The 23,008-nt window shown below is 42.9% G+C and overlaps 1 protein-coding gene and 1 pseudogene across 6 annotated transcripts in view; one reads left to right on the forward strand and one right to left on the reverse strand.

Annotated features, from left to right (window-relative positions):
• LOC120065712 (calcium-dependent secretion activator 1) overlaps positions 1-23,008 on the forward strand; it is a 188,854-nt gene that overhangs the window by 156,031 nt on the left and 9,815 nt on the right. For 4 of the 6 annotated variants that reach the window (XM_039016794.1, XM_039016795.1, XM_039016796.1 and 1 more), the window contains 6 exons: positions 3,845-4,000; positions 4,358-4,505; positions 6,487-6,561; positions 6,659-6,742; positions 7,095-7,127; positions 8,239-8,346. In XM_039016794.1, the coding sequence (XP_038872722.1) occupies positions 3,845-4,000; positions 4,358-4,505; positions 6,487-6,561; positions 6,659-6,742; positions 7,095-7,127; positions 8,239-8,346 (604 nt within the window). Of the gene's footprint in view, positions 1-1,842; positions 1,987-3,844; positions 4,001-4,357; positions 4,506-6,486; positions 6,562-6,658; positions 6,743-7,094; positions 7,128-8,238; positions 8,347-23,008 lie in introns of all 6 variants that reach the window. The other 2 variants (XM_039016791.1, XM_039016793.1) reach the window with 2 other exon arrangements.
• LOC120065743 lies at positions 9,981-10,099 on the reverse strand (annotated as a pseudogene).

Below are 23,008 nucleotides of genomic sequence, written 5' to 3' on the forward strand. Positions count from 1 at the left end.
CATGGGCAGTGCCATTGAGGGCTTCCACCATTTTATTGTAGTCAACTGGGTGGGACTTCCAACTTCGTTGGCTGATCCCTCCTGATGACCTTGTTGGAGTCATGTCCAACCGGGTCATCAGGCGGGATCAGTCAATTGTGAAGAAGAACATTGACTACTTCTAAATGGAGATAGCCTCCATGTCACTGCCTATGCTGTCACATACGCTAGAATGGCACAAATACAAAGATGAGTTCTTTATATATCTCCATGTTCTCTCTTAATTTGTCCTGTTTTAAAAGGTCTGTAATGTGCAAAAGTACAATGTAAACAGTGAAATAGCTAACATTGTTAACAAAATGTTGAATAAGGGGGAAACACTAGCTAGCTTTACCACCTTGTGTTATTACGTTTTACTCACTAAAATAGTTATTGCTAGCTGAATTTGAATGCTTTGAATATGAATCTTTGTTAAATCTATTCAAGAAAAACTAAGTGAACAATGTCAATAGTAGGATTCTTTGGCAATTGTTTTCTGTGCTAGCTAGCTAAAGTTACATATGGAAAATTGAAATAAAATACCATTCTGTGTTGTGTTCGTATTCTTTTTGATAAGTGAGGCATGTTTATAAATGCCTTATAAATGCTTTATGAATGAGAAAATAGAAATGACAGTACATTAACTGCATAAAATTCATACATAGATCTTTAATGTTGGTGCTATAGATCAGAGTGGCAAACTGAACAGGTAATTACCATGAAGTGCTATAAATGCTTTATGGGAAAATAGATTTGACTTTAATGTGACTGCATAGAATTCATACCCTTCAGGTGTGCATAATAGACTAGTATGACTAACTTAATTGTGATGTGGAGAAGGGCTGTTAATGAGTTACGGAAGAGTTATAGTATCAACTACAAAATGTTATCCGTAAAATGTACCCAGAGGATTCAACCCCGTGGGGATCTTTATGCACCATTGACCTCAGTGAGAAGAAGAAGAAGGTAAGTCATGGGCCTATACCGGCCGATGGGGGAAATGGGGCTGGTACAGGCTATATATCAGCATCGTTTTCTAAACGGGGTTTGGCCTTTTGGCATATTCACTAACACAGGTATGGCAGAAGCATACTTTTGAGAACAGCCATAATGATGACACTAAGCTGTCATTGTAATGATGCACCTATTAAGCTGTCATTGTAATGATGAATCTATTAAGATACCTAAATATGAGCTCTTGCATAGCATGACATGAATGAACTATAGATATGCTATGAATATATTTCATTAACCTTTAATAATGTGGTTGAGACCTGTTATAAAGCGTTCATGAAATACATAAATATGTGTAATAAATGTGTTGTGGATATGTAGTCAAAGTAAATCGTTACCAAATATATTAATTTGTACTAGCAAGATGATTTACTATCTATTTAATTCAAATGTTCCCTATTGCAGCTAAGACCATATGTCTGAAAATGCTGTCGGAAACATTTTTCCTCTGTTTGGTATTCCCTAGTGTTCATATGGTATCCCTTGTATTAATGTCAAAGCTATTTGCTGTCACCATATGTTGAGTTATCAATTGTTAACTATATTTAGTCATTGTTCGCTTCAATGTTGATAAGACACTCTTTACACATCATTTTTCAACATTAGATTTGTCTCTTCTATTCACTGCAACTATACCCTTACTTATTTCAACTTAATGACTACTATTTTTCTTGTAAATTTGCTCTGCCTCACCAGTTGTTTTTCTTTTTCTGGGCATTGCTTCACTTTCCCTTTTAAAACACATCCATATTACCACTGTTATAGCACATCTTATTTTGATTTGATTTGATGTCTGTTTCCTCTACACAGGAGCCTAACAAGTAATCTTCCTGATTTGAGTCTACCAAATGTCAAGCTCCAAATGCCCAAAGTACCAAATCTACCACCAGTTAGCCTTCTAACAATGCCTAGCTTTTCTACACCCAACTGGATGGCAGCTACATGTGACTCGGAGTGTGTATTGAGTCTCTGCTGGAGCCTGAAACATGACAAATGCATGTGTGTTTTTGGCATGAACATGTCACATGTCCTCTGAAGTACTGGCTCAATTTCTGGAGATGTACAGGCAATATCCACCAATCCTAATTTAGATGGGGTCAGGTTTGACCTTGTTGATTTGACTTAGTTAGCTAAAGGCAGCTACTCAACAATAGGCTACAATAAAATATTGACACATTTTACTCATACCGTAGTAGGGCCTGTAGTGCATTTGTAAAACCAACCATGCCTAACGTGCAGAAGTAGGAGAGCTTTGATCAGCCCTAGGGCTCCTGGTGCTTGTCTTTACTGAGGCATGAGCCTCTCAGATACGCCTACTTTAAAACAGATCATGTTCACTCTTCACACCATGATAATGATCCCACTTTTATATTGACGGAATATGAAATGAAGTCCCATTTCATTAGTGATTCTGCCAGTTGTAAAACTCCATGTCTACCTGTTAGCTCTTAGCAGCCCTCCCGGGGGACCAAGGAGAGACACAGCGTGAAGATAATTGCAAAGCTATGTTTAGATATGTTGATCAAAAGCACTTCTTCTGCACCTTGAGGTACACCTGACACATTACCAAAGTGAAACATCTTCAGCACCAGCTACTAAAAATGTGTGAAAGGAGAGAGCGAGATTAAATGAATACATTCGCTGCCAAAATGTAAAGGCACTGTTCTGTCAAAGATAGGCCTGAACTAAAAGCAGGTTTGGTATCTTGTAAATAAGCCATAAAGACTAAGCCAATCTCACCCCACAAAATAAAACTCAAACACAGCCTTGACACAACCACAATGTTGATAATTAGGAAAAAACAGGCTCAGCCTATTCTAAAATATGTAGTAAAACACTGCCTGTGATCTGATGTTCTTTTTCCAGGATCCAAGTTGTCCCAGTGTTCTTATTGTTCTACCTGATGCCATGTTCATGCCAAGGCCCTAGCATGGGGAGTGGGGTTAGAGTAGGCAGTGTTTCAAAATGAGGAACCATCAATGGCTTTTCATTTTCCTCCTACTGCATGTGTTTGAACTGAAAGGTGGAAAGACACAAATTACTTTTTAAGCTGATTGGAAAACAGCAAGAATGGGAAATGCTAAATTACACATCATTATTAAATGAGGCCCTACCCAAGCTAGTGTTTAAAAGTATTGAATTTGTGTCTTTCCATCACATGTATCTGATCTCCAGTCTGCCACAATGTGCTAGGGAGGATAAGTCCCTGTTTACTCTGTGTTGGAGCTCTTACCTGTGGGCGCTAGTTGTGAGGAGGCCCCTGTGTGTCTGGAGAGACCTGTGTGGCTGGAGAGATCTGCTCTCTCTTTCTGCAGGGTTTGGGGGAAGGGGACAGGGAATGGGAGTGGGATACAGTCTCCACCACCGCATCAGAAAGCAACCCCACCCTTCCTTGTGTGTTTTCCCAGAGTGCACTAACTAACTGACCAACCTGCAGTGTGCATGGACCCCTACTTTTTCCCTGGTTTTGATATCTACTCAACTCTGAGGTTATTAATTGGTCAAAGACATACTCATGTCTGTTTATTTTTACCATACACTGATTGGGACCTTGATGAACACAATTCATAGAACCTCATTGGCCAGGAATAGATCAAAGATATAGTATCTTCCATTCAAAATATTTTAGAACCAATCGGTAAATGGTCAAAATAACCCAAACAAATGGAATCCTGAGACCTAGATTTGCCCATCCTCTCTGATCCTTGATGTAGTCCTCTACCCCCCATGTGTTCTCCTGTTGTGTAACAGTGCTCTAACCTTTAACCTCTTAGCTGTGACCCCTGACCTGTGCCCCGTTCTTCCTGCCCAGTAATGGCTCGGGGACATCCGAGGACCTGTTCTGGAAGCTGGATGCGCTGCAGACCTTCATCAGAGACCTGCACTGGCCTGAGGAGGAGTTTGGCAAACACCTGGAGAGCAGGCTCAAACTCATGTCCAGCGACATGATTGAGTCCTGCGTCAAACGGTGAGAGAACGCTCCTGAATGGGACCCTTGCACTTGCTTACACACAATTACACACATACACAGTCTTGTACAACTAACCTTGTGGGGTCACCCAATTCAATCCCATTCAAAATCCTATTTTCCCTAACCCTTACCCAAACCTTAACCCTAACCCTTAACCTTAACCCAAAAACCTAACCTTAATCCTAAACCTAACCCTAGCTCCTAACCCTAACACTAAACCTAATTCTAACCCTAATTCTAACCTTAAACCCCCTAGAAATAGCAAGTATACATTAATACATCCACACACACAGACATTGTAGGTCCGTGTATAGTGCTCCACAACCTCTCTCCTTTCTCTGTCCCTGTCTCCAGAACGAGGGTGGCCTTTGAGGCCAAGCTCCAGAAGAGCAGTCGGACCACAGACCTCCGCGTGCCTCAGTGCATCTGCACCATGTTCAACGTGATGGTGGATGCCAAGGCCCAGTCAGCCAAGCTGTGTGCCATGGAGCTGGGACAGGAGGTAGAGGATTCCTTCCTCCTTATAGTCTTTAACCAGTCTTTGATCAGACATCAGATACCAGTCTTAGATCAGACATCAGATACCAGTCTTAGATCAGACATCAGATACCAGTCTTAGATCAGACATCAGATACCAGTCTTAGATCAGACATCAGATACCAGTCTTAGATCAGACATCAGATACCAGTCTTAGATCAGACATCAGATACCAGTCTTAGATCAGACATCAGATACCAGTCCACCTCCATCTGCACAGCCTCAGTCCAACACAGTTTCCACCTATTATATTCTAGATGTAATAAAACGTAAATCATTCTATTGATGTCTAATAGTGATTTCAGTGATTTCTCTTTCACTCTGATTTATATGATATATCACTGAGCATGCTGCACTGGATATACAGACCAGTATCCACCCTGGAGCAGTACCAATGCACTTTGGGGAAATCATTTTGTGCTCACCAGCTGTGTGTTAGATGTGTATTCTCTTAAAATTGCATGGATTCAGGAGCTCTAGGTCAATTAGAATCAGCATTTCTATGCTTCATTTTGTCAGGTTTTGGCCAGGACTGTTCAGGTTTTGGTCACTAGATGTCCCCATTGCACCTTTTTTGTACCTTTTGTTTTTCCTTGCTCTAATTATTGTTTGCACCTGTGTGTCGTTCCCTTGTTAGTATTTAAACCCTGTGTGTTCCTCAGTTCCTTGCTCAGTGTTTGTATGTTAGCACCCAGCCCCAGCCCCAGCCCAAGCCTTGTTCTGAACATATGATTCTCTTATTGGATTTTCCAGAGGTTCTCTGGTTTAGTTCTGTCAAAATTGGATTTTCCAGAGGTTCTCTGGTTCAGATTCTGTCAGGACCCGGTGCGAGAAACAGTCACTAATAATCGTCAGAACCCAGAAGATGAGGCAGACACAGCAGTACTAGAGATGGTGGTTTAATTAAAGAACAAAATCTTCAGGCAAAGAATCTAAATCCACAATGTCCAAACATAAAGCCAAGAAGCACAAAATGGATATCCTCAAAAATACAAAGAAACTCCACAAAGTGGTAAAAACAGCAGGGAAAAACAAACCTCAAAAGACTACTCAAAAATACACAAGAACTAAACCAGAGAACCTCTGGAAAATCCAATAAGAGAATCATATGTTCAGAACAAGGCTTGGGCTTGGGCTGGGGCTGGGTGCTAACATACAAACACTGTGCAAGGAACTGAGGAACACACAGGGTTTAAATACTAACAAGGGAACGACACACAGGTGCAAACAATAATTAGAGCAAGGAAAAACAAAAGGTACAAAAAAGGTGCAATGGGGACATCTAGTGACCAAAACCTGAACAGTCCTGGCCAAAACCTGACACATTTCTTTCTATTTGCTCATATTATGTAATGCTATCCTTATACAATACATGTTGTATAGTAGTACATTCTGTATATGTATTTCTGTCAAGGTTTTCACTGACAATTAGTTTCAATGGCACTTACTGTGATTGCTGTGTCTCCTGATTTAGCTTTTGCTTGAATATGTGCTTTTGCTGTAGTCGTTTCCTTTTTCACTATCATCTTTTCATTTCTTTTCTCTATCTTGTGAAAGTTTGTTAGAGATTGGGTAAGTGTGGCTAACAATTCAATTGAAATCTCACTCCCAGTTCCCAAATGTATAATTAGCCATCAATGCAGTTTTCCCCAGTCTTCCAACACTTTAAATGTTTTGATTTCATTAGCATGTGTGTAGATGGTACTGAATATACATGGGGTAGATTTGACAGTTCTCATCTCTGCACAATCTAGAGACCGATACCAATTATCAGCGCAGAATTAATTAGTCTGAGGTCTTTTACATGGCTCACTTGAAGACAAAAGAATGCTGTCATACTACTGATTAGCATATTGGCCTACTGTGAGACCTGGTAGCAACAAACATAAGGGAAGGGAGGGACGCTGGATTTGGACGTTGTGACTAACATGTCTCTCTCCTCACAGAGACAGTACCATTCCCAAATTGACGCTCTCATAGAGGAGACTGTGAAGGAGATGATCACCTTACTGGTAGCAAAGGTGCTGTTGCTGTCTTACTCACATCTGAAAGTGATATTACATGAATGTTGTTATTAATGTGTTAGACTAGCCAGTAACATAACTCCCTGTCTGTCAGTTTGTGGTCATTCTAGAGAGTGTCCTAGCCAAACTGTCCAGATACGACGAGGGCACTCTCTTCTCCTCCTTCCTCTCTTTCACAGTAAGAGCACACTGCTTCTCTCGTTCCCCTCTTTCTCATCGTACACTGCATACAGAACTGGACCCTGATCTTGATATGATTTTAATCATCATAGGGTAGGATTAGTCTTGTTCAAATATTGTACCTTTAGCAAACATATGTTCAGAGAATGTACAGCTCTCTCCCTCAATTTGCTCATGATAACACTTTGAGTGAACTGTGTTATTACATTTCCTGGCATGACTCACTTAAGCATATTGCAGTCACACACTGAAGCTACACTCACAGTATACAGTTTTTACAATGAAAAGAAGTTGCACAGTTGGAATCTCAAATCTTTCCTTTTCACCTAAACTCTCTGTTTCATTTCAAGGTGAAAGCTGCATCAAAGTATGTGGATGTACCTGTAAGTGGGAGAATAGCTTTATTATCAGTACTTGTGTTTTTCTTGTCCCAGTCCAAGTGTGCGTGTGTACATGTTTGTGTGTGTCATTCCATCTTCCCTGATATGGATCTGGGCAAAAACAGCCAGCTAGACATGTCATTGTGAGTGTCTCTGTTGTGTTGTGTAACAAAACCCCACAAAAGCTCAACACGGCACTTTTTAAATGTATGCCTTGTCAGTGGATCTGTGATTGGGCCTCTTATGTCCGCAGGGCCAGAGCCCTAGTTTCTGCATGGTAATTGTTTGCTTAATGCACAAAATAAAATTACACTGGAGAAACATACTAATTTGCACCCTTTGGAACCACTCAGGGATGTGTTAACTAAGTTCAGTTTACAGCGGGTAATACAAATTCATATGACCTCGTCCGCTGGCACAAAAGATGTGTTTCATATACCGGAGAAGAGGCGCGAGGGGGAAATACACACACACACACACACACACACACACACACACACACACACACACACACACACACACACACACACACAAATTGAGTGTCTTATTTGCAAACGCATTGTCCTGTTTGAATATTTGAGATGGCATGAGAAATGGCAGCCCTCCTAACAGTCTGTTCAGCAGCCTGATCACGTGTTCCTAGTTCTTCTGTTCACTTTGCACATGCCCAGACTGTGACAGATGATTCTGGGCCAAGTACAGATCTCTAATAGGAAGTTCAGTGAAAAAGACAGCCATAGCCCAGGGTCTATATGCACTGCAAATGAAACACCTCTCCAGAGATGTCAACTGTACATTTTAATACTTTTTTTTCTGAGTTGAAAATGACAATTTGATAACACTTTGGGTTGAATGTTTATTTTAATACCTGTCAGTTTTTCATATGCATGTCTTAGAGCTTGACATGACATAACAGTTGATAATAACTTATGTCACTTTGCTGGTCTCCATCATGTTTATTATGAGGTAAACAGGTTTCGGTGCCTTTGTGAGACAATGAATTTGTTTTTTGGGGGCTAATTACTCTTTCCCTCTTGTTCTCATCTCTCTCTCTCTCTCTCTCTCTCTCTCTCTCTCTCTCTCTCTCTCTCTCTCTCTCTCTCGTGTTCTGCAGAAGCCTGGGATGGACATTGCAGACGGTTACGTGACCTTTGTGCGCCATTCTCAGGACATGCTGCGGGATAAGGTCAATGAGGAGGTGTACATAGAAAGGTTATTTGCCGTAAGTAACCAATGCCGTCTCCTCACAGGGGGAGGCTCTCCAAGATGTGATAAAACAGTCGGTTCAGAGGGATAAGTCTCATTTTGAACAGCTCTATGGCTTTTCTTTCGCAGCTGTACAAGTAGCTCTCTCTCTCCTTCTCTCTGTCTCTCTCTTTCCCTTGCTTTACTTCTAACTCTTCCCTCCATACTGAATACACTATGCTCTAGCCTGTGTCTTCTCTACTGAAGTGTTCTGCATCTTCTGTTTATTTCTGTTTGAGAAGTGCAAAATCTTGAGGAGGATTATCTTAAGCAGTGTTCTCTCTCTGCGAGTCAGCAAGCAGGGGTTCATCAATTGAAGGCCACACAATAGAATGCCCTCCTATAAGATGACTTAATACCGTCTTTACAATTCCCCAGTCTAAATTCTGTCTTCAGCCATTACAATACATTGTGTTCTTCCACTAATTGATCTGTAGCAAAATTAATAATCAAATCAAAAGGTTAGGGTTAGTAGGTCGGCTTATGCTGACCAGTTTCCCCCACACTGCTGACCCGTTCCCCACATTGGACTATATACAAGACACTTGGAACTGTCCCATTTTGACAATGAGGGCTTCCTCCAACGAAATCTTCCTCTTAGGAACGACAAACAGAAAGGAGGGCCTCTGACCCAGGGCTTATTGTAATAAGGGCTTAAGAAGGATGGAGAGAAAGAAAGAAATAACGGAAGAAAGGGAAAAAGAGAAATATAATGAGTTTGTATTTGAGAGTGAATAAAGTGGGGGGAGAAATGAGAAAAGAGAACACTGTCTTAATGAATAGCCTGAAACCTGGTTATCTAAATAATCCTCTGTGATGCATGTTGACCAATTTGTCCACTACTCTTTTTGGGGTGAGAACCTCAGATTGCACCTGTGCGCGTGTGTGGGTGTGTGTTATATGCGTGTGTGTGTGGCTTCCCCTAAGGCCTGCTGGCATGACTTGCCTTCTATCTAATCAGTCTTCCCTGAGTGAAAGTGTCTCTTCTCCATGTTTGTTTCTCTTGCTGCTTTGACCTGCTGTTTGGCTTGTATCGTCTTCTCTCAGAAGAGCATTTCTTTTCTGATTATAGCAGAGGCCTCTCTCTCTATATATATGTCACTCTCTATCTGTTCTCCCTCTGGCAGTACTGTGGCGTATGAAGGTGTCTTGCTGCGCTGTAGGACTCCTCTATGTTGTCCTTTTCTTGTCGCTCTGCTCAATATGACCAAGGCGTGATGCTGTTGTTTCTATGCGTTCATGCTCAGGGATCAAAAAGCATAACAACGCCCTTGGTTTTCTATGTACGTTCCCTTTCCTTCCATCTCTTTCTTTTTCTCACTTGAACCACAATGCCTTTCAACATTTCTTTCAGCTTTACTTTGCAAACACTTTCCCACCTAGCTATATATTTTGAAATGGAACTTATCTCTCATGTCAGATTGTTTTAACACATTATGTCCAGTGGCATGATTCAGAGTCAAATAATCTTTCTGTGTACATCTACTAGCAAGGCCCATCTCCCTGGAGATTCACCCCATACATACATACATGCACTCAGCATCCCTCCCTTAACAACCTCCTTGGCATTCGTACAACACTGAGGAACACATTTTTGTTAGTTATTTTTTTAGCTTACAGCACCTGGTATTCCCAGGCGGTCTCCCGTCCAAGTACTAACCAGGCCTGACCCTGCTTAGCTACCAAGATCAGACAAGATCAGGCATGTTCAGGGTGGTCTGGTCACAAGCCTATTTTCTTTTGCCCATTTTATCCCCAAATTATTTCCTTGGCTCATCACTGCAACTCCCAAATGGGCTCGAGAGAGGCAAAGGTCGAGTCATGCGTCCTCCGAAACATGACCCGCCTGGCCGTGCTACTTCTTATTACACTGCTCACTTAACCCGGAAGTCAGCCACACCAATGTGTCAGAGGAAACACAGTTCGACTGACGAACAAGTCAGCTTGCATGCGACCGGCCCTGCCACAAGGAGTCGCTAGAGTGTGGTGAGCCATGGAAAGCCCCCTGGCTAAACACTCCCCTATCCCGGAAGGCACTGGGCCCATTGTACACCATCATATGGGGCTGCCGGTCACAGCCGGCTGTGACACAGCCTGGGATCGAACCCCAGTCTGTAGGGACGCCTCAGCACTGCGATGTAGTGCTTTTGACCGCTGCGCCACTCAGGGACACATTTTGACAGCACAAGAGTGCAGGGATGTTGCCAAACAGACACTATCGTTTGAATTACTCTACATAGCTCTTAAAATAGTTTAATACTTTGAGTATTAGTCGGTTTTTGCAACATCTCCACATTGTTAAGCTGTCAAAATTGTGCCTAAATGTTGATGCTCCCCCAAACGAGATATTCTAGGATCAGATAACTTCAGCCTTACTGCTTCTTAGACATAAATGTCTGCCTTCACCGACACCCCCGATAACACTTTATAGAAAGGACTAAAGAACATGGGGATCATACCAGTTTTAAACAGAGAGGGGGAGGGGGCATCTGTTCTGTAAAAATATGGATAGGGATTGTTTGTTTTGTTCTTTTATTTCCAGGGATAATCATTTATTCTATAACTAATTATAAAGTAGCACGTGCTGTTGTCTGTAAACGAAATATGCATCCTGTCAGACATAACCATTGGTAACGGTTGAAATTAAAGTCTGGCTTCAGCTGCTATTTACATCAAAGGCCCAATACAGCCGTTTTAATATCAATATAAATTTGATATTTCTGGGTAACAATTAAGTATTTTACTCTAATAGATTTATGTTAAAATGGGCAAAAAAATTTGCAAAAAAACGAATTCTCAGGCAAGAATTTTGCCCAGACTGTCTGGGAGGGGAAAACTGAAAAATATTTGTTATTTGTCTATTAACCAATTTACACCATGGAAAGCGTAATCTTCCTCCCGTGCAAACCTGCTGATTAGAAGGTCCTGTGTAGATTGCATTTTCAACCAGCAACTATCAGCAAATAACACTGAATATTGACTAAACTGGACCTTTAAGATTTCATGTGTTTTTTGGGGGGATAAATTATAACATAATTATTAGGTATTCATGAAGTTATTACCATTTCATTTTATTTCTAAGACAAAACAACAGGTGAACAGCCAATAGTAAAGTTAAGTGTAATCAAAATATATTTATCTTGGATAAATACTTTTTTACTGGGATATTTTTCTTTTCAAGAAATAAAACAAAAATGCTACCCATCCATGATATCCACTTAAACAAATTGATTTGCATTTCAGGTGTTTTGATGTCATCCCATAATAGATTATCAGAAGACAAGATTTAAATCCTGTTCTATTTTATCATAATATAAAACAAATTAATAGATTGAGATGCTGACCTTGAAAATAACATTATTATTCTCTGTACTGCTGATCATGAGGGGATTACTTTTCAAATCACACAATGCCTCTATAAATTAATATCCCTCATGTACATTTTACACATCTAGACAAAAACCAAAGTTCAAAATTCTCTTTTCTGTCTTTTGATCTCCTTTTGACCTGCAATGATTTACGTCCCACGTTGAGTTGGTACAATTGGTGCCCGTTAGAATAGATGATTTAGAAGGAGCCAAAAGACCAATCAGATGCGTGGAGGGAATGTCTTAGACCTATAAAGGTTAAGGGCAGATTTAGTGGTATGGGTGTGGCTAGGGCCCTTCCTAAGAATCCATTCTAATACCCACCCTCAGCCGTAGACCTGAGCAATGGCTCTGAGGAGTAACAACATAAGACGTTCCTCTAAGGAAAATTTCTGTATTAAATTGTTTCCCCTACCCTAATCCCTTGGGTCCTGATGACATTTGGTCAAGGGTTTAAATGTAATTGTGCGTGTGTGTGTGTGTTTTGGAGCCAGTTGATCTGGAGGCATACCTTATGTCCCCTCAGGGTTAATTAGGGTGGAGACATGGATTTCTTCAAGACGTCAGTAGATGTCATATCAGACACAATAAGGATATGGTTCACTTCATTTAAATACATGTCAGAAGGATTGACTTTAGCCTGGGATGCCGTTTGACATCAGACTGACCATATGGGCATAAGTTAATATGTTAAGAAAACAACAACGCCCCAAGAAATTCATTATGATTGGAGACATATTAGAAAGTGAATAAGGCCTATGTTGTGACAGATTGGATGGCAGGGGGGGCTGGTAAACAATAACATTATTTTAGTATTTATTTCACCTCTTCTCTCTCAGTAACAACAGCTCTATAGCTCTATGCCAATGTCAAGAGGGTAAAACAACAATTTTTTTCTGAATTGTTATTGCAATCAGTGAGAAGAAAAGTACTATTTGATTCAGGCCATTGTTACATGCCACGATCCTCACCATGAATCCAATCATTCTATGATCTCTTTAATAATACATTTTTGTTTGTGAAAATTGAGGCTCGGACAGGTGTACTGGATGTGTGTGATTGTGCGTCTATGTATGTGTGTGTGTATGTCTGTATGTGTGTGTTTTTGTGTTTGGGGAGAGTGATGCGGGTATTATTCAACAGTAATGATTAATCTTACAGGACTGTTCTCAAAGTACAGATGGCTTTCGTGATGTGCTATAGGTTTTACAGAGGAGCAATTTCTCTTTTTCCAAGCTGCCTAAGCGGCACCAAATTGTATACAGTGCTAAAGAGATGAAACTCGCAGTCAGATGGCTAAGTTTGTTAAGTTCAGGGGCAGGGAAAGGGAGGGAGCTGGATGGAGTGAGGGAGTGTGTGGGGGAGAGGAACAAATAATTTGTTTTCTTCCCCCCATATCCCCTCCTCCTTCTTGAAAGAACAGCTGAAGAGAAGAGGATTAAAACAGCTGTGCTTAACGTAAGGGCTCATCGACTTAATGCGGCTGGCCCAGAGATCATTGATTAAAACAGCCATCTCTTTAGCCAAGGCCAAATCCAGCACTGCACTGATATGCTAGCTGCCTGGTGTGGGCCTCCAGCCTCCAGTGCCAGGGAACAGAGATTTTGGGAGGCATGGTGCCCGGCCGGCACTGGGTCCAGTTGTTCCCTGGCCAACCACAGATACACAGATTACACGGGTCAATTATAGACTTAATCTGCCTCCTGGGGATTAGGGCCCAGCTCATTGATTGATTTGAAGTATTTCCGTTGACCTTGGTAGTTATCAGATCTGCAAGATTGCACTTTATGACGAAGTTAAAACGCTTTAATCGCCATGCAGGGAACTGGTTCACGACTGCCAAGGGCAATGGAGGGGAGAGCAGGAGGGGTTAGGTTCGATTGAGATTGCGCTGCTGCTGCTACTGTTGATGTTGCTGCTGGCTTGTGCTTGTGGTGGTGGGGATGATGATGAGGAGGAGGATAACTGACAGACCTACTGCAATACCACTTCACTGTCCCAGACACTTTACCACTTTTTCAGGATCCTGTCGCCAAGCGCAGAGCCAAGTGAACAGTTTAATCATTTTGAGCTTCTTGTGCAGCACGCAAAATTAACTGTGCCAGGGCGGGTCAGGCAGACGGAGAGGAGAGCCAGGGTGGGTCAGGCAGACAGAGAGGAGAGCCAGGGTGGGTCAGGCAGACGTAGAGGAGAGCCAGGGTGGGTCAGGCAGACGGAGAGGAGAGCCAGGGTGGGTCAGGCAGACAGAGAGGAGAGCCAGGGTGGGTCAGGCAGACGGAGAGGAGAGCCAGGGTGGGTCAGGCAGACAGAGAGGAGAGCCAGGGTGGGTCAGGCAGATGTAGAGGAGAGCCAGGGTGGGTCAGGCAGACAGAGAGGAGAGCCAGGGTGGGTCAGGCAGACTTAGAGGAGAGCCACGGTGGGTCAGGCAGACGGAGAGGAGAGCCAGGGTGGGTCAGGCAGACAGAGAGGAGAGCCAGGGTGGGTCAGGCAGACAGAGAGGAGAGCCAGGGTGGGTCAGGCAGACGTAGAGGAGAGCCAGGGTGGGTCAGGCAGACGGAGAGGAGAGCCAGGGTGGGTCAGGCAGACAGAGAGGAGAGCCAGGGTGGGTCAGGCAGAGAGAGAGGAGAGCCAGGGTGGGTCAGGCAGACGGAGAGGAGAGCCAGGGTGGGTCAGGCAGACGTAGAGGAGAGCCAGGGTGGGTCAGGCAGACAGAGAGGAGAGCCAGGGTGGGTCAGGCAGACGTAGAGGAGAGCCAGGGTGGGTCAGGCAGACGTAGAGGAGAGCCAGGGTGGGTCAGGCAGATGGAGAGGAGAGCCAGGGTGGGTCAGGCAGATGTAGAGGAGAGCCAGGGTGGGTCAGGCAGACGTAGAGGAGAGCCAGGGTGGGTCAGGCAGACGGAGAGGAGAGCCAGGGTGGGTCAGGCAGACGTAGAGGAGAGCCAGGGTGGGTCAGGCAGACGTAGAGGAGAGCCAGGGTGGGTCAGGCAGACGTAGAGGAGAGCCAGGGTGGGTCAGGCAGACAGAGAGGAGAGCCAGGGTGGGTCAGGCAGACAGAGAGGAGAGCCAGATAAACAAGCTAAAGGACAGAAACGAGAGAATGAAGGAAAGAAGGCTCTAGTTAGACCAAGAGTGATGACCCTGCTTTGTTTCTTTGTTGAGGAGATTACAGTCAACCTACCAGGGTAGTTACAAAGAGCACAGGAATTAAATCATCAACATGTATTGATCACATCTTTACTAATGCTGAAGATATTTGATTTAAAGCGGTATCCAAATCCATAGGATGTAGTGATCACAATATAATAGCCATATCTAGGAAAACCAAAGTTCCAAAGGCTGGGCCTAATATAGTGTATAAGAGGTCATACAATACATTTTGTAGTGATTCATCTGTTGATGATGTAAAGAATATTTGCTGGTCTGTGGTGTGTAATGAGGAGCAACCAGACGCTGCACTTGACACATTTATGAAACTACTTATTCCAGTTACTAATAAGCACGCACCCATTAAGAAAATGACTGTAAAAACTGTTAAATCCCCTTGGATTGATGAGGAATTGAAAAATTGTATGGTTGAGAGGGATGAGGCAAAAGGTATGGCAATTAAGTCTGGCAGCCCAACTGATTGGCAAACATACTGCAAATTAAGAAATCATGTGACTAAACTAAATAAACATTTAAATAAACTACACTATGAAACAAAGATAAATGATATAAAGAATGACAGTAAAAAGCTTTGATGCACCTCAAATGAAATTTTGGGTTTAAAAAGCCAACTCGGCTCCTTCATTCATTGAATCAGATGGCTCATTCATCACAAAGCCCTCTAATATTGCAAACTACTTTAATTACTTTTTCATTGGCAAGATAAGCAAACTTAGGGATGACATGCCAGCAACAAACGCTGACACTACACATCCAAGTATATCAGACCAGATTATGAAAACAAGAATTGTACTTTTGAATTCCGTAAAGTCAGTGTGGAAGAGGTGAAAAAAATATTGTTGTCTATCAACAACAACAAGCCACCGGGGTCTGACAACCTGGATGTAAAATTACTGAGGATAATAGCAGACGATATTGCCACTCCTATTTGCCACATCTTCAATTTAAGCCTACTAGAGAGCGTGTGCCCTCAAGCCTGGAGGGAAGCTAAAGTCAATCCGCTACCCAAGAATAGTAAAGCCCCCTTTACTGGCTCAAATAGCCGACCAATCAGACTGTTACCAACCCTTAGTAAACATCTGGGGAAAATTGTGTTTCACCAGATAAAAGGCAGTAAACAAATTGACAGCAGAATGTCAGCATGCTTATAGGGAAGGACACTCAACAAGCACAGCACTTACACAAATGACTGATGATGGGCTGAGAGAAATGTGTTGATAAAATGATTGTGAGGGCTGTCTTGTTAGACTTCAGTGCAGCTTTTGACATTATTGATCATAGTCTGCTGCTCGAAAAACTTGTGTGTTATGGCTTTACACCAGCTGCTATAATATGGAAAAATAGTTACTTGTCTAACAGAACACAGAGGGTGTTCTTTAATGGAAGCCTCTCAAATATAATCCAGTTAGAATCAGGAATTCCCCATGGTAGCTGTTTAGGCCCCTTGCTTTTTTCAATTTTTACTAACGACATGCCACTGACTTTGAGTAAAGCCAGGGTGTCTATGTATGTAGATGACTCAACACTATACACGTCAGCTACTACAGCGACTGAAATGACTGCAACACTCAACAAAGAGCTGCAGTTAGTTTCAGAGTGGGTGGCAAGGAATAAGTTAGCCCTAAATACTTCTAAAACTGAAAGCATAGTATTTGGAACAAAATACTCACTAAACCCAAAACCTCAACTAATTCTTGTAATAAATAATGTGGAAATTGAGCAAGTTGAGATGACTAAACTGCTTGGAGTAGCCCTAGATTGTAAACTGTCATGGTCAAAACATATTGATGCAGTAGTAGCTAAGATGGAGAGAAGTCTGTCTATAATAAAGCGATGCTCTGCGTTCTTAACAACACTATCAACAAGGCAAGTCCTACAGGCCCTAGTTTTGTCGCACCTTGACTACTGTTCAGTCGTGTGGTCAGGTGCCACAAAAAAGGACTTGCGAAAATGGCTTAGAACAGGGCAGCATGGCTGGCCCTTGGATGTACACAGAGAGCTAATATTAATAATATGCATGTCAATCTCTCCTGGCTGAAAGTGGAGGAGAGATTAACTTCATCACTACTTTTATTTATGAGAGGTATTAACATGTTGAATGCACCGAGCTGTCTGTCTAAACTACTGGCACACAGCTCGGACACCCCACAAGACATGCCACAAGAGGTCTCTTCACAGTCCCCAAGTCCAGATCAGACTATGGGAGGCACACAGTACTACATAGAGCCATGACTACATGGAACTCTATTCCATATCAAGTAACTGAACTGACGCAAGCAGTAAAATTAGATTTAACAAACAGATTAAAAAATATATCTTATGGAACAGCGGGGACTGTGAAGCAACACAAACATTGGCACACACACACAATAACATACGCACTATACATACACATGGATTTAGTACTGTAAATATGTGGTAGTGGTGGAGTAGGGGCCTGAGGGCACACAGTGTGTAGTGAAATCTGTGAATCTATTGTAATGTTTTTAAAATTGTATAAACTGCCTTCATTTTGCTGGATCACGTGGAAGAGCAGCTGCTGCTTTGGCAGCTAATGGGGATCCATAATAAATACAAATATAAACTTTTAACGTTAGCTATACATTGTCTTATTTTAGTTTTTGTAATCTATATATTTGTTTCACTTTTTTTATAATACAATGAATATATAGTATAATTTCTTGGGACAGACATGTGTGTGTTTCTATTTCAACTAGGGTGTGAAAAGAAAGCACATGTTTTGGTTGTTGTTTCTGTTGTTTACCAGTCAGGGTTTCATTTTGGGGATTTAGTTTTTCACTTTTACTGTGAAAAAAGACATAATGTAGAAGGAAATAGTGTATTTGCCCTATTGAAGACTATACTATATTCATGAGGGGGGGTTTGTGTTGTTGATCTTCCTTTATCAATTGGATTAACTTCATATCAAATTACATCTACAAAAAGAGAAGCAAACATATTTACTATTAAAACAAAAGCGTCATTGAATCTGGGAAAATCTACATAGTCACAAATATGGTTGAAGAAATGTTTTTAGGAGGATGAGGACGTGTTAACACAATGCATGCCAGTCTTAGATATATTGTGTATGAATCCAATAGCAAGAGTAAGATGTGTTTTTCCCATGTAAAGCCATGATACATCTCATTATGAACGCAATGCTTATTGTTTTTCATGCCAAGTTAATAATCTCTTTAAGTTGATATAAACCAATGGTGAAAAGAGGCTTTGGAATGGATAATGAAGAATCTGGATGATAGAAGGCCAGAATAAAATAAGACTAAGGATAACAAACAGGTAGTATATAGACTCACTGCAACTGTTGAAAACATGTCAAAAGGTTTCGCTTCCTTTTAATGAAGTCTGTAAGCAGCTTAGACTCTTTATAATTACTGAGGGAGCATTTTGTTTCCCCCCATCCATCCATCCATCCATCTACCCTCACTGTGATCTTGGACTCTGGCATAAATCCCTCCTGACCCACCCCAGAGGTCCATGTCAGTGGTCAACACCGAATGAGGAAAGGAATGGATGAATAACATAAGACGAGGGAAATGGAAGTTAAATGGAGCCGTCTTTTATGTTGAGTGGGACAAGTCCTCCTGTTGGGGGAAGGGGGGTGATAGGATCGGTTGATCACACATATACACACACACACCATTTTCTCTGTTTCTCTCTCCTCTCTCTCTCTTTCTCTGTTTTCCTCTGTCTCTCGCTCTCTATCGAAAGGGAGGTATGGTGGCATTTGTTTGATTAACTTGTCTGACAAAAGTGACAGCTGCTTGCCGGTGCATGTGGATGAGAGGCTCAGCGCGGGTCCCTCTTTGTACATCTGTCAGCGGAGAGGCAGGGGGAAAGGGTGAAAAGAAACAAATTGGTCCCAAAAGGCAGGCCATTCACTTTCTGCACCCCCTCTCTTCCCCCCGTCCCTCCTTCCCATTCAGGTGCTCGGCGGGATCCTCAAGTGCTTGCTGGCTTATTCCATTTCGTTCCCACCAATAGTCTGAAGTCCACAAGTGTTTTACCCATCATTCTGAGCCCCTCAATCCACCTCTAAGCAGCCTTTTGAAAGGAGTATGGCTCACTTTGCTCAGGCCTTTGCTCGGTTTTATTCACTGAGCTTTTCTGTCCTTTATTGTGTGTTTACTCAATGGCGCGGTGTAGTCCACAATTCCAACCGTTTAGTTCCTCAGAACATGCTCTTTCTCTCTTTTTTTAACCATGTTTTTGTAAAGTACTCTTATTTTGACACTGTAATCTGTTCAACTGACACTAACTAGTGTAATGTGACTGGTGACTGGTGACATTTATGTCAGTCTTGTGTTACATATGCACAGAACATTTATTGTTAGCCTTACTTATTTCACATTTCTTTAAAAGGAAAGGCTGACTATCTTAGCGATTTAGTAATGGTTGGGCACACACAGAGGAATTTTGTTCCACTTAAGGTTGCGCTGAAGCGTGTGAATCGTTGGCCGGCCTCTCCTTTGTAGATGCGGCACAATCAGAACAGTTTGAAGCCCATAAACTTGCTGAGCCTGAAACTTTATTTCAATTTCGCCTTTCAGAGTGCTGCACTCCCCTATGTTTAGAGAAGTAGAAAGGAGAGCGGTGTGAGCGGAGCGCAGGGTGCTGGCAGGATCTGAGGGCCACAGCAGCAGTGGTGCTCAGCCAGCGTGGAGGGACACGGTATAGGGCCGTCAGCTTCCTGTGAAAGGACTGACTACCTATGGGATCAGCTCTTTTGGGGGGTGGGGGGAGACCTGGGGGTCACCGGTGTGAGTTACTATGGTAATTGAGTTCCGTCATCAATGGTCCTCCTCTCAGGAGCTATAAAGCAGACAATAACAGGCAAGCAGCAGCGTTGAAAAGCAAGCAGGTAGGATTACTCTGCCCCTTTGTCGTAAGTGCATAATGTCTTGTAGTCAGATTTAAAGACTTCTCAACCCCCGGGTCCTCCCCTCAGCCGCCCGCTGGGGGGCCTAATTTAGCTGCCCTGGCTGCCAGCTCTCTCTGGGCCAGGAGACCAGTGTGGACAGCTCTTTTTAACCACTAACAAAGCCCTGTAGACACCCTGGCCAGGAGTGTTGGAGAAAGGTTGTGCCTTTGATCGGCCCTACCACTCTTTAATGGATTTTTGAGGATTGTTTTGTTTTTATTTTAAGGAGCTTGTAGAGCAGAGGCCGTGTGTGTTCTTGAGTGAATGCACACGCTTGCGTGTGTGTGTGTGTGTGTGCGTGCGTGCGTGTGTGTGTGAGAGAGTTAAAAAGGAAAAGTATTGGTGCGTAATGTCTCTGTGATACACAGCGGCCTCCCCTCTCCTTTAAATGTAAGCCTGTCACTTTGCATTAGCATCGTCGCGGCAACAATCATCATTCCATGCCTCCCGCTAATTGCAGACACAGCTGGGTCCCAGCAGGACACCTACTACACACCCCAGCCTTGCACCAACCAGGGCCAATCTGTGGAGCACTAACACACACACACACACACCACACCTACTACAAGATCCAAGCTCAATCAGGCCAGATCCAATCTGGTCTGTAGCACTGACACATACACAATCACATGCACACACACAGACCTTCGCACACAAAGGCACACACACACATCACCACCAGCAAGGGCGGAAAGAGGCAGAGTCACAGGTTGCTTGTAATCCCCCTATACCCCCCATGGAAGGGCCCCCGCCTCTGCTCCAGCATTCCTGCTTTTTGTGTTTTTTGGGGGTCCAGGACAAAGGCCTAAGCCGACCCCTTACCAGTCCTCTGTCCTAGTCTCGCAAAGGCGTAGTGGGACTGGTGTATGTGTTTATGTGTGTATGCATTGGGATACGAGGGGAGGGGTATGCAGATTTGCACTGAATTCTGTTGGTTGCCCCCCTGCCAGGCGTTATGGCTTCCTGTAACATGTCATATATGAGTGTGAACACCAGGTTCAAGGCGGGGTGTTGTGTGTGGTGGTGGAGGGGCGTGGGGGGGTTGGTGTTGCAGGGGGCAGGAGGTTGCACTGCCTCCCAGCTCTTCACCCCTCTTCGGGACCTGCAGATGTTTGTTTGTGTGTGATGAAGCAGTGGAACCCCTATCCATAGGCGCACACACACACACACACACACACACACACACACACACACACACACACACAAAGACACACAACCATCCAAAACCACCTTCATTATCCAATCCCTAATATCAGATGGAACTTGATAGAATGTCACAGTGTCACAGATTTGATCCCTGTTGGGTTATGACATTATATATTCAGAGCCATATTACACGTGTTTTGGCTGTCAGCTATTGCTAGCCTCCTGCTGATCCCAATCGAGCCTAAAAAGAGTGAGTGCCTGGGTGTGTTCATCTGTTCTAAGAGATTTGTTAGGGTTTGTTAGTCTGTTCAGAGTGGAACAAAGCAAGAGTGCCATCACTGTTCATTTCACAAGCCTGGCATCAGAGTCTGTCTCTCTCTGAGATTCCCTTGAGCACCACACCTCACACACACACAAAAAAACAAAAGATTGGACCTGAAATCAAAAATGGATTGCCCTCCCTTCAGCTAAATATATTTGACCTAAACCCTCCCTGAACGTTTGAAAAAAACAAATGACCCTCCCGTATACCCAAAATAATAATTAGAATATAAAGGTGATAGTAGAGAACATGATACCATTTACCCGCACTTCTTGGACAGACCACAGCCTTAGATATGCAGTTTTAGAAACTGTTCATTGTCCTTTAAGCATTACATGGCAACGCAGGAATTTTGATAGCGCACAGGCTGCGGGCCAGAAGGTTGTGGGTTCACAGACCACCGTGGACAAGAATAGGGGTGGAAAGATCTCCTTCATATTAAAAGCATTGCATGAATCTATCATCATATTTGAAGGTCCGAGAAAAAATTGCATTTAATAAAAATGTCTTGCAATTCTACGTTATTTTACATATTAGCAGAATCTTTTTTAATACCACACAAAATACTGAAATTACATGCTAAGAATAGACTGAGAGATAGGCCTATGTGTTCATCTTATCATATTTCTCCAATGCCAAATCAGTGATTGTTTGCAACGAAACTGTCCCTGTTTGCAAATAATACAATCTGAGACATCATTAGGAATCTTAGCATGATAGGTTACTTTCAAAAGTTATGCCTACCTTTCCACCCCAGACAGAGTAGGCCTACCTTTCCACCCCAGACAGAGTAGGCCGACCGACGCAGAAAAATGTAAGCTTTAACTGCTGGCTACTCTTCTTCCGTGGCTTAACCCAACAAGTGTAGGTAACAAGTGCTTCCCTAAAAGCTGTCTGGGTTTAAACATCTTCTATTGGACAGAAAGTGAATAGTTTAATCAATTGATAGTGACAGAATTAGATTACTTCCCAAGCAAAGTGCAATTTTTGTCTCCTTGTCTATAGAAGGTTGTAGCTCAGCCTCTGAATGTAAAAGAAACTAAACAATGACATCCTCATATGCATCGGTGTCGCTTCTTCCCAGATATTTTACAGCTTGTTTCTAGCATAAAGCATTGCGGCCCAAAGTGCTGTTATAGATCACTTTATATGATCGCATTCGCTTTATTTTCTTCAAAATCTTAAACTAACAAAGGGTATGCCTGTGCTTTTTGCCATTTACTTGAATTAAAGTAAAAAAAATAAAAGAAACAATAATCCTATTTAGAGGTTATGAAGGTGAGAGAAAGAGAGGCTGACAGGGAGAGATGGATGGAGGGCAGAGTGAAAAGAGGAGAGTGAGAGCAGTCACACCAGGCCTGGCCTCTCGGCGTGGGGTCGTGCTAGGGGCGAGATCACAGCCCTGCTGCCATGGCGATTCCTTCACAGGCACAGAGCGGCAGAGAGGAAGCTGCCACAGTGGTACACATGCAGCAGGTTCCCACAGTGATTCATCCCGCAGAGAAGGCCTTTACGTTGTACCCTTACTTACCCCAGCACAACTCCAGGGAGAAGCTATACACCAGGGTTCCCCACCTGGCGGCCCACAGGCCAACTTTGGCCCGATGGGGATTGTATTTGGCCCCCCAAGTCAGGGAATCAGCTCCAAGTGATTTTCATTTTGGAAATCTGTATAAAAAAAATTCCACACAAAGTAGCAA

The sequence above is a fragment of the Salvelinus namaycush genome, chromosome 20, assembly GCF_016432855.1.
Source record: "Salvelinus namaycush isolate Seneca chromosome 20, SaNama_1.0, whole genome shotgun sequence".
Lineage (NCBI taxonomy): Eukaryota > Metazoa > Chordata > Actinopteri > Salmoniformes > Salmonidae > Salvelinus > Salvelinus namaycush.